This window comes from Chiloscyllium plagiosum, chromosome 34 (assembly GCF_004010195.1).
Source record: "Chiloscyllium plagiosum isolate BGI_BamShark_2017 chromosome 34, ASM401019v2, whole genome shotgun sequence".
Lineage (NCBI taxonomy): Eukaryota > Metazoa > Chordata > Chondrichthyes > Orectolobiformes > Hemiscylliidae > Chiloscyllium > Chiloscyllium plagiosum.
The window spans coordinates 35,658,723-35,670,740 of NC_057743.1; the positions used below are offsets into that span (position 1 = coordinate 35,658,723).

At 40.0% G+C, this 12,018-nt stretch overlaps 1 protein-coding gene across 8 annotated transcripts in view; it reads right to left on the reverse strand.

The window, feature by feature from the left end:
* Positions 1-12,018, reverse strand: part of rerea (arginine-glutamic acid dipeptide (RE) repeats a) — a 558,826-nt gene that overhangs the window by 408,157 nt on the left and 138,651 nt on the right. For all 8 annotated transcript variants that reach the window (XR_006309302.1, XM_043676159.1, XM_043676158.1 and 5 more), the window contains exon 2: positions 7,180-7,625. Coding sequence is in view for 7 of the 8 variants with exons in the window: in XM_043676159.1 (XP_043532094.1) it covers positions 7,180-7,480 (301 nt within the window). In the remaining variant the exon portion in view is untranslated. The remainder of the gene's footprint in view (positions 1-7,179; positions 7,626-12,018) is intronic.

Here is a 12,018-nt window from a genome sequence, read left to right on the forward strand (position 1 = left end):
TGTCAAACAGTCAAGAAAACTATTTGTAGATGGGTCAGACCAGGGCCTTGTACAAAGTGAGATTTGCCTGGCAACAAATTGGTTTGTGGAGCTATGACCAGTTGCGACTGACAAAGGCTATCAGTCAGATAACAACTGTTTACTGGCCTCTGGGGCATGAAAGATACTGGCAGAAACCTTCAGACGATTTATCTTTCTGTCCAATAAAATGCCTAAAGTCTGAAGAAAGCTTGTTTATTTTTCCTCAACAGTTGCTAAAAGTTGTGGCTTTAACTCCAAAGTCTCTTAGTTACTAATTAATGTACCAGTCACCTGGACCTCCTACAAGAGAAAGGACCTGAAAAGATGACAGGTCAAGGAGTAAAAGGATATCTCTCAGCAAACCCTGTTCTCTCAGACCATTGAGCTGCTTTCCCAGTGTCTTCCCTCCACTGTTAACAGCAAGGCTTTCTCATCTATCTGTATACGTGTATAGGACCACTTTAGAAAGGGGTTAGAATTTTAACTGAGTTACATGTCGATGATTCATAGTTACTCACCAGGGGTGGGTGGGTAACTCGTTGGAGGGTCGGTGTGGACATTTTGGGCCAAATGGCCTCTACTGATACTGTAGGGTATCTAAGTTCATTCTTATCGAGAACAGAAACCTGGTCCATGTTTTCTGCTCCATGAGTCTAGCAGGCAGGTAAATTAGGGAATTTTGTGCACTTTTAACTTTTGAGATGCCTACAGGAATGGAGGGGCTTAATTTCTAGCACACTACCCCAGTGAGGTTGACATTTACCACAATATGGGATCATTGTTGAAATTGAACTGAATAAATCATGACTATTCCAATCCAATTTTACCCACCTCTTGTGGATCCAGGAACCAGCCTTGATTTTAGTCATCTCCCACTCAACTCTGTTACGCCACATAGCAAAGTAGCCAAGGAATTCTCAGAATAACCAAATTTGATCAGATAAAGCATAACTTATGCCATATTTATAGAATTTTATATTTGCAAAAGACAAGCCTTGCAATAAAAGTGAGTTTTGAATCTTCTTGTCAGAAACACAGATTAAACCCAGAAGAGATAGCATCCAAACAAATAGAACAATTTAAGCAATTTCTTGGTAAACACTGAAATCACATCAGCTTGGAAACTTTTCTTCAACTGCTTCAGTAATAAATCTCCTAAAGAACATGCAACTTAAAACTGGCTTCAAATTGGTTCATGCAGAATCACAAGATAAAATTACACAAAGCAATTATAGCTCCTGAAATTTGTTGAATTACAGTGTTCAAATTGTACCACTAGGACCTGAATTACATCATCACAAAAGAACCAGCCCTGTTCAGCAAAACAACATCACCCAACAATCATAAAAATGGTTTAAACAAGAAAAGATCTTCTGCACAGGCTTATATTATTACCAAAATAAAAGTGTGAGTATGACATACTTAAATACCATATTAGCTACACTAAAGAATAGCTTCATTATGTTAACCCCTGGGGTATCTCAACTACAGCACATGCTTCATCCAAACCTTAAATTACAAAAAGCAATGAATAAAACCAAACAAGAGTGCTCTTGTTTGCAGCAATGCAATGTATGACATCTTGAAAAGCTAGATGACATCTTATCTGCGTTATGTGATTAAATATTTTCAAGTCTTTTGATACTTCTGACATTTTAATGGTTTGGTGGGCTGATCCGAAAAGGACGGGAACATGACTGAACTGTAAATACCCTTATGTTTCTGTTTAACATTTTAAATGACAGAGCAAACTAAAGATTTAGGTGCACATTTTAAATACGTCAAAGACAATTCTCAGTCTTAACAAGAACAGTCCAGTGAAGCAGATCGTGGTGAATTAAAGTCTAGAATGTGCATATTGGTCCATTATTAGAATGATGCATGCATTTATTTTTCTTTGACAACAAGTATGTTTTGGTTGTTGTCATTCATTATTAGAGTTACTACATTGGTGACAAAATGGAACTTGATATTACAAGGTTAAATAAATCAGGCATTTATTGTGAAATATTTAAACATTTTATAGCGGTACGCATTGTAATTTTATAGTTGCTATCCAAATAGATATCCCAATAGTGAGTCTTGAGAAGATTTGTCGCTCTGGTTGAATGGATGTAGGTTTGCTCGTTGAGCCTGAAGGTTCATTTTCAGACGTGCTTCTAGGAATTCTCGTGCGTGTCTCTGTTTGGCTTGTCCTGGGAGCATGGCATTCCAACCGGAACTCTATCAACAAACACGTTGACTCGGATCCCATTTACCACCACCAGAGAAAAATAACCGAAATGACATAGCCATAGGAAATGATGTCGCCACAGGAATGACATCACAACCTGAGGAAACGCAAACATATAAACAGAAAGCGGGCTACACTACCAGTGCTTCATTTGGAGGCTCTCTGAAGATGTTACCTAGTATGGTGACAAAACATCTGAAAATGAACCTTCCAGCTCAGTGAGTAAACCTACATCCAGATATCCTAATTTTAAATTAGAAACGCAAAAATATAAAGCCCTGTCTTTTTCATTCCCATGATTATCTCGCTATTTCCAAAATTCAAGAGCCAATCCATCTATATTACAATTCTAGTCTACACAGCACACTTCATTTAAATGGAACTTGCCTTCACTTCCTTTTCCCATTATCAATGAAATGATTTGATGGAGCAGCATTAAACTTCCTCCATCACTGTAAATTGTGTTGTGCAGTAGATATTGTACATAATATGAGGAGAAAGTGAGGTCTGCAGATGCTGGAGATCAGAGCTGAAAATGTGTTGCTGGAAAAGCGCAGGTCAGGCAGCATCCAGGGAACAGGAGAATCGACGTTTCGGGCATAAGTCCTTCTTCAGGAAGCCTGAAGAAGGGCTTATGCCCGAAACGTCGATTCTCCTGTTCCCTGGATGCTGCCTGACCTGCTGCGCTTTTCCAGCAACACATTTTCAGCATTGTACATAATATGCCTAATGACATAAAACAGTACATCCTCCAAACCACCAAAGCCGATGTCATTGGAGATCGATCAGCAACTAAGATATCAGGGACCATTTTTAAATTGTGGAGAACTAGGTGTGATGTGTCAGTTATAAAATCAGTTCTCTTCAAAATCATTTAGAGTTTCTCTTATTGTGCCTCAGCTGTTTCAGAAAGCAAGAGATAAAAAGCAACTACTCATTTATTCCTCACCGGGTAATGGTTAGTTGATCAGTGTGACATATAAAGTGAAAACATGTGCACTATGAAAAAGTAGCTGTAAGCCTCTGTGATATATAATTTACCTATTTAGATGCTGAATGTCAGTGTCAATCACTCATGCTTACTTTCTCTAGTGCATGGAGGTATGCATTTTATATCTGCTTGGCAATCATAATTTATAGAAGCATTCCTGTAGACCATAACTGACCGTTGTTACTTGTAGGAGTTTCCTCATTATTTAAAATCAGGGTACCCTCGTAACATTACAGCAGGAAGACACAGATTGGAGAGAAGTGCATAACCACCCTTTCAATTCATATGCTTCCCACAATTGCATGAAAGGCAATGAGAAAAATTAATTTTTATCACAACAGTGCCCATATCAAAGAGTCCTTGAAAAGGCATGTATGGTGAGCCAACTGGCTGTGATACGTAGGATTAGTTAAAGGTTTAGTGATAGTTAATCAGTTGTTAGCGTAATTTCACAAACTTGTAAAGGAGGAGTTGAGAAATTTCTGTTCTGTCTATTTACTGCAAATAACAATATTAAAAATGATTGAATATTGATTATATCTTTCCAAATGTGGATTTGATTTGAAGAAAGCATTTTCCAAACCCTTTAACACCAAAGTGGCATTAGACATTTTCACTTGAAAAATTGAAAACTTCATAACAGATATATACTGGCACAACATTAAAGCATTACAGTTTTAGTCTTGCTTTTCCCTGGGCGTATAAATATCAATATGAGTAATCTTATTGACAGCATTTGAATGATTCTCACGCTCCATTCTATTCCAAACTGCCCTCTGAAATATGAAGTATCAAAGTAGACACGCCAGGAAAACAGATATGGGGATAAGAGGATAACTATTCTGTTACATGTGTAACTAGGAATATAGATAGAGACAAAATATTTGCAGAGGTAACAGAAAGGGCAGGACAAAAATAACACTATTAACATGGATCTCAGAAGATGTTTGACAGACTTCTGACATGAGAAAAGTTATAGTTTAGATCAAAGTGGTGCTGGGAAAGCAGCAGGTCAGGCAGCATCCGAGGAGCAGGAAAATTGACGTTTCGGGCAAAAGCCCTTCATCAGGAAAAGCCCTCAATCCTCTATTCCTGATGAAGGGTTTTTGCCCGAAACGTCGATTTTCCTGCTCCTCAGATGCTGCCTGACCTGCTGTGCTTTTCCAGCACCACTCTGATCTAAACTCTGGTTTCCAGCATCTGCAGTCCTCACTTTTGCCTATGAGAAAAATTATGGTCATGGTAATAAAACGAACAGTACCAAATGGGTGAAAAGTTGGCAGAATATTAGAAAAAAAAAGATTAATGGTTAATGGATATTTTCAGGCTGTGGAAAAGTTTGTAGTGAAGTTAGTGGGGGAGGTATAAGGTCCCTTGATTTTCCTGATATATATTTTGTGGGCAGGGGACAATTCCAAAGTTTGCGTATGATGCTGAATTTGGAAGAATTGTAAACTGAGACAAGGACATTGACATTTGGAGGAATGGGTAGAAAGATGGCAGATGAGGTCCAATGCAGTGAAGTGAAAGGTGATGCAAGTTGGTCAGAAAAGACAAGAGGGGGACAACTTTAAAAAAGAACAGAGGTCCGCACATGGGTGTGGGTGTTTGCGCGCACACAGATCATTGAAGGTGGTTTGCAACAGATATTTCTCCCGATTCCTAAAGACTCGGGTTTTGCTAGAGCTTCTTATTGCCATACTGAGTCAAATGCGACCTCAACATCAAAGGCAGTCATCCTCACTTCTCTTCAAAAAAATAAAGTTGGCAAAGATGATGCTTTGACAGCATTTAAATACATCATCATGTAACAGAGAGGCAGTAGTACAATATTTTGCTGCTGTAATATAACAAACAACTTGGTTTCAATAAACCATTGCACCACTTGTAAAGTGCTTAATTTTTCTGTTAACTGGAGGATTTTCCATGTTAAAATATGCTATATATATATGAAAGCAGTTGTAGAAAATTAAAATTTTACAATGAGTTATTCTGAACTTAATTTGCAGTGTAAAGTGATAGCTTTCAACCTGTAACTCAATTAATTTCAATACAATGTACATATTGTGAGAACATTATAGATTAGAAGTCACAGCCCATATCAAAGAGACAATAACCTGCAGCTTCTAATTAGAATACATCTGTTCCAGTGAAACGACTTAAAAACAGCAAATTAATAAAGCCAATCTTGAGCATAAGCTATACTTAACACAATTAAAAATGGTTTCTAAAAATTAATTGCATAGCATGCTGTCATTTCAACCCTGACCTTGACTTACAAGCATTATGTCCCTGAACTGAATCAACCAATGTCTTCAATGCTGATCCCTAAGGCAGTGACTTTTTTTGTACGTTGTAAGGACTGCAAATGCTGGAAGTCAGAATCCATAAAATGCGGAGCTGTAAAAACACAGGTTATATAGCATCGGAGGAGCAAGAAAGTCAACGTTTCGGGTCTGGACCCTTCATCATTGCTTTAATCAGCTTGTTCAGACATGTTATGACACACCTCTGGAGTAGGTGAGACTTGAACCAGGCCCTCCTGGCTCAGAAGCAGTAACAGTAACACTACACCACAACAGCCCTCTAAACCAGTGATCCTTGCTTAAAGAACAGGTTTGTGGTCACCAGGGAATGAATAAATCATGCTCAGCTTTGATGTTTCCCCACGGAAAATCAGCAGCTGATTTTAAGAATGGGAACTGGAGGGTTTCTTCTTTTGCTATCACGAGGAAGCGGTTTCAGGAAAGAACAAAAGGGCCAAAACGAGAAAAACATAGCAAATGAATAACTCCCCTTCACATGGATCCACAGCAAAAGGCGATATTTACCACAACAAGGGGACATGAGGGTCAACAGGGAGCATTTGTAAAATTCACATATCAAAAGTATTCAGAGACTGGAATTTAAGCAATGGTAGAGTCAAAGTGTTACAGCACAGAAACAGCCCCTCAGCCCAAACTGTCCATGTCAACCAGTTTCTAAACTGAAGTAGTCCCATGTGCCTGCATTTGGCCCATAAACCTTTCCTATCCATGTATCTGTCCAAATGTCTTTTAAATGTTGTAACTGTACTCGCCTCTAATGGTGTTCAGGAAGGGGTGCATCAACCTATGTTATACCGTTCTAGCTTCACAATTTCAAATATCGACACTAGTTGCCACTGGGCAGTATTAATATAGCATCCAAATGAAGACAAAACTCATCACAATGAATTTTAAATCAAACTATCAACTTGCAAAAGCAAAATATGGCTCCACAATAAACTTAATTAGTACTTGTTTTTGGTGGGGTTGAGAGAGATGTTCATGCACGCAGCAGGTTACATTGTGTGAAAAACTTCCAGTTTCTAAAATGTAATTCTCTATCTTTCAGGATTAGAAATTAACAAGCTAAGTATAAGTAAAATGTGTGCAAATCCAAATATGGCTGCTGCCCAAAATTCTTTAGCATGCCAGCAGAAAATATGTTGAGGTAGTAGGGTTTTCTGGTTTACTGGTGAGAATGGTAAATGACAATTTACTGCATTCTATTTTATGAAACTGGATAGAAAAACATTTCAATGTTGAATTATCATCTTCGTATTATATGTTGCAATATTTTCTCAGAATCAGACAAAATATTTCAATCGACTACAAATAACTGAGTCAACCTTCAGGAAGATTCATCATTATACATTAACTGCGCAAAGGTGACATCATTACAATATCTTATTACTGAAGGGACAAAGAGAGGGGCAAAGAGCTACAAAAATGACCTTCAAGGCCATAACCTGAAATTGGAGTTTAAATGATCATTAAACGTGGCTTAAGTTATACTTGCAGTTCATGACATCGTCTGAACCCCTTGATAAGGCTGCTACTTTGTAATCTTGACATCCATTACTGTCTTTTTTAACATCATCCAGAAAAATCAATCATGAAGTACTACTTGCCTCCAGGCCTGTAGACAACATCGTCCTCTGTTACAAATGAAGTTATATCACCGGTCTCTGCTCTCTCATAACGTGATTTCTTTTTTGGTGTTTTTTTTATTTTTGACTTCTTCCCAGCATCCTCATTAGTAGCACTGTCTTTGTCATTTTCTTCATCTTCAGTGTGGTCACTTTCTGCATAATTCTTAGCACCTCCTTCCAAAGTACAGCTGCGACGTGGCCTGGAATGCTCATTCTCTCGTTTATCCCTTCTCTCTCTCTCCTTGTCCCGATCACGATCTTTCTCTTTATCTGCTGTCATGATTCGCCACGTTCCTTCCTCTGTCCTCTCACGGCTTGGCCTCCGTGAAAGGTAGACAGTAAGCCTGGGCTTCAGTCTTCTGAATTTATTGCTCAATTCCAGGAAAAATCCAGCCACTCCAACAACCCCAAAATGTTACCAACGGCTAGGGAAAAAAAAACAAAAGAGAAGCAGATTACAAAATTATGTTCACAAAACAGTACATTCCAAATATGTGCTTATCCACTGAGCTGAAAGGTAGCAGGAAAGAAGAACAATGAAGCAACAGGAAAAGTAGTGCTATCCATCACAATGACATAAAGCTTGCCAGTTCAAACTCAGCATTTTCACCCTAGCCCAAGTATAATCAAGGTGGAAATCATCCAGGTTTGAACTAGCTGAACCCAAGAGACAATTTATTTTTCTCTTCTTGTATAATGATAACTACATCACCTCCATTCAGCTTCATCTGTGACAAAGATGAAGAACTCTGCCAAATAAAAGGACCTAGAATCATAGAAATGTACAGCATGGAAACAGACCCTTCGGTCCAACCCGTCCATGCTGACCAGATATCCCAACCCAATCTAGTCCCACCTGCCAGCACCCAGCCCATATCTCTCCAAACCCTTCCTATTCATACACCCACCCAAATGCCTTTAAATGTTGCAATGGTACCAGCCTCCACCACTTCCTCTGGCAGCCCATTCCAAACACGTACCACCCTCTGCGTGAAAAAGTGGCCCCTTACGTCTCTTTTATATCTTTCCCCTCTCACCCTAAATCTATGCCCTCTAGTTCTGGACTCACCCACCACAGGGAAAATACTTTGTCTATTTACCCTATCCATGCCCCTCATAATTTTATAAACCTCTATAAGGTCACCCCTCAGCCTCCGACACTCCGGGAAAACAGCCCCAGCCAGATCAGCCTCTCCCTATAGCTCAAATCCTCCAACCCTGGCAACATTCTTTTCTGAATTCTTTCAAGTGTCACAACATCTTTCTAATAAGAAGGAGACCAGAACTCCATGCAATATTTCAACAATGGCCTAACCAATGTCCTGTACAGCTGCAACATGACCTCCCAACTCCTGTACTCAATGCTCTGACCAATAAAGGAAAGCATACCAAACTCCTTCTTCACTATCCTATCTACCTGCGATTTTACATTTCCTTCTGGAATTCCTTTGCAAAATGTGCTTACTTAACAATCCAACACTTCATTTCTACAGTAATTTAACTTCACTGATACTTATCATAGATTGATTAGCAAGACAATCGAAAGGTTATTGGAAGATGACAGAAGAATGGGTTTGAGAAACGTATCAGTCACGACCAAATGAAAGAGCAGACTCAATGGACTTAATGGCCTAATTCTGGTCCTATATCTTATTCTCCGAAATGATCAAAAAAGCATAAAAAAATACACCTTTGCTAAATTCTACCTACCTAGACATGATCTTGTCATTTTGTTCCCACTGTCATTCAATAGATGTGGAGGAAATAATTATCCTAAACTCAATGTTTAAATAAAGCTCAGATTTTACTACAGATTAGCAGTGTTATGTTGTCGCTTGTAGTCAGTTTGACAGCATCCTCAACTGACTTGGTAAGCCTTTGATTCATGCCTAATTCCAATGCTGAAACATGTGGATCAAGCTAAAAGTTTGAAGGCACATTGCATTGTCAAAGTTACCATACTTCAGAGGACACATTTAAACAAGAGTTGAAAAGTGCGGTGCTGGAAAAGCACAGCAAGTCAGGCAGCATCCAAGGAGCAGGAGAGTAGACATTGATGAAGGGCTTATGCCTGAAACATCAACTGTCCTACTCCTCAGATGCTGCCTGACCTGCTGCGCTTTTCCAGTGCCACACTTTTCAACTCTGATCGCCAGCATTTGCAGTCCTCACTTTCTCCCACACATTTAAACAAGAGCCTGGCTACCTCAGGTGTACATTAAAGACATGATGGATATATGCGAAAAGCAAGGAGTTCTACCTTGGTCATCGTTCTTCCCTCAAATTAACGCTACCAAAACTAGATTAATACTTAGAAGTATTGATATGTAGAGGGACCTGGGTGTGCAGGTCCACAGACGACTGAAGGCGGCAGTGCAGGTAGATAAGGTAGTAAAACAAGGCTTAATGTATGCTTGCCTTCACTGGAAGGGGTATGGAGTACAAGGATAAACTAGTTATGCTGCAACTTCATAGAACTTTAATTAGGCCACACTTGGAATACTGCACACAGTTCTGGTCACCACACAACCAGAAGGGTGTGGATGCTTTGGGGAGGGCACAGAAAAGGTTTACCAAGATGTATTCTGGAATGGGGGATATTAGCTATGGAGAAAGTTTGGATAGGCTGGGCTTGTTTTCACTGGAATGCAGGAGATTGAGGGGCGACTAAGAGAAGTTTATAAGATTGTGAATGGCATGGTGTGTGGGGAAAGTATGGGGTTTTTCCCCAGGGTGGAGGAGTCAATTACTAGGGACACAGGTTTAAGGTGCAAGACAAGGGTAGTTTAGAAGAGATGTGACAGGCAGGTTTTTCACAGAGGGTGGTGCCTGGAACATGTTGCCAGAGGTTGGGTGTGGAAGCAGACATAAAAGTGGCATTCAAGATGCACCTGACGAATACATGAATAGGAAGGGAATAGAGGGATATGGATCCTGTAAGTGAAGACAGTTTAAGCATAGCGTTACAGAGAAGCACAGCATGGAAACAGGTCCTTCTGTCCAACTCGGTCATGCCAACCAGATAACCTATACTAATTTCTTTTTTGTGGGGTGGGGCGAATCCAGAACTAGAGGGCATAGCTTTAAGGTGAGATGGGAAAGGTATAAAAGGGAGCTAAGGGGCAATTTTTTCATGCAGAGGGTAGTGAGTGTATGGAATGAGCGGCCAGAAGCTGGTACAATTACAAAATTTAAAAGGCATCTGGATGGGTATACAAATAGGAAGGGTTTAGACAGATATGAGCCAAATGCTGGCAAATGGGACTAATATTAGATTAAGACATCTGGTCAGCATGGATGAGTTGGAGCGAAGGGTCTGTTTCTGTGCTGTATATCTCTATGACTATTCCCAGCCTGCATTTCCTCCTCCCACCCGAGCTCATGTCCCATAAACGTTGGATTTAAAACAGTGTCCAAAAAACATGCTCTCATTCACAGCCTCGGTAATGGAGAATGTTTACCAAGGGATGGTATTACGGTGTACCTGGAACTTTGAAAGGCATTCATTCATGCACACGAACAAACGTCAGCCACTCAGCCCACCAAACCTGTTTAGCCATTCATGGCTGATTTGACTTTAACCTCAGCTCTACCTTTCTGTGGCTCCCCTGATTGCCCAGAGTTTATCTGCCTTCAAGATATTCAAAGATTCTGCATCCACTGCCTATTAAGGAAGGGAATTCCAAAGACTCAACCATCTGGAGATGGTAAGTGTTTCCTCATCTGTTTCAAATGGGCGCCCTCTTATTATTAAACATTACCCCCTAGCTTCTCCCACAAGAAGCAGCATCCGTTCCACATGGTCATGTACCCTCAGAATCCCATACCTTTCAGTTCAGTCTTCTCCGATGCTTCTAAACTCCACAGTACACAATCCTAGCCTGTTTGTCCTTTCCTCGGGAGGCAGTCTGTTCATTCCAGTCTATTCTACCTTCTCTGAACTGCTTCCGTAAGGACAGTGTCCAATTCTGTACACATTACTCCAGAGAAATACATGAACAGGAAAGGTTTGGAGGGATATGGGCAAGGAGCAGGCAGGTGAGACTGGTTTAACTTAGGATTATATTCGGTATAGACTGGCTGGACTGAAGGATCTGTTTGTGCTATATGACTGTACATTCATTCCACACGTGAACCACCTGTGTAAAGAAATTACCTCATATCCTTTTTTAAAATCTCTCTTAAAAATGTGCTCCCTCGTCTTGAAATCCCCCAACCTAGGGAAAGGGCAACTCCCATTAACCCTGTCTATACCCCTCAGAAGTTTATAAACTTGTGTCAGGTCGCCTCTCAACCTCCCACATTCCAGTGAATAAAGACCAGTCTACTCAGCCTTTCTTTATAACTCAAACCTTCCATAACTGGCAGCATCCTGGTAAACCTCTTCTGAACCCTCTCCAGCTTAATAATATCCTTCCTATAACTGGGTGACTAGAACTGGACACAGTCTTCCAGAAAAGGCCTTACCAATGTCCTGTACAACCCCAACACCTATACTCAGAAGACTGAGCAATGAAGGTTAGTTTAGTGCACATTTAATTGGATAGCAGTCACCTCATTTCTGAAGTAACTCTTAAAACGTAACTATTTTCTGACTTTACTAAGAGATGCAATAAAGGTAGTACATAGATGAACGTTCCTTATTTCTGTGCTGAGGAGTCTATCCTTAAACTTCCAATGAAGGAACTAACTGGAAGACTGCTATCTCATGACTAAAATAGTAGGCCCATTTTTTCCCAGGTTGAACACAAGAGTATTCTGATTTGTGCAAGCTTGTGTTAAATGATCTCTGATCCTAGGCACCCCTCAGTTATAGCA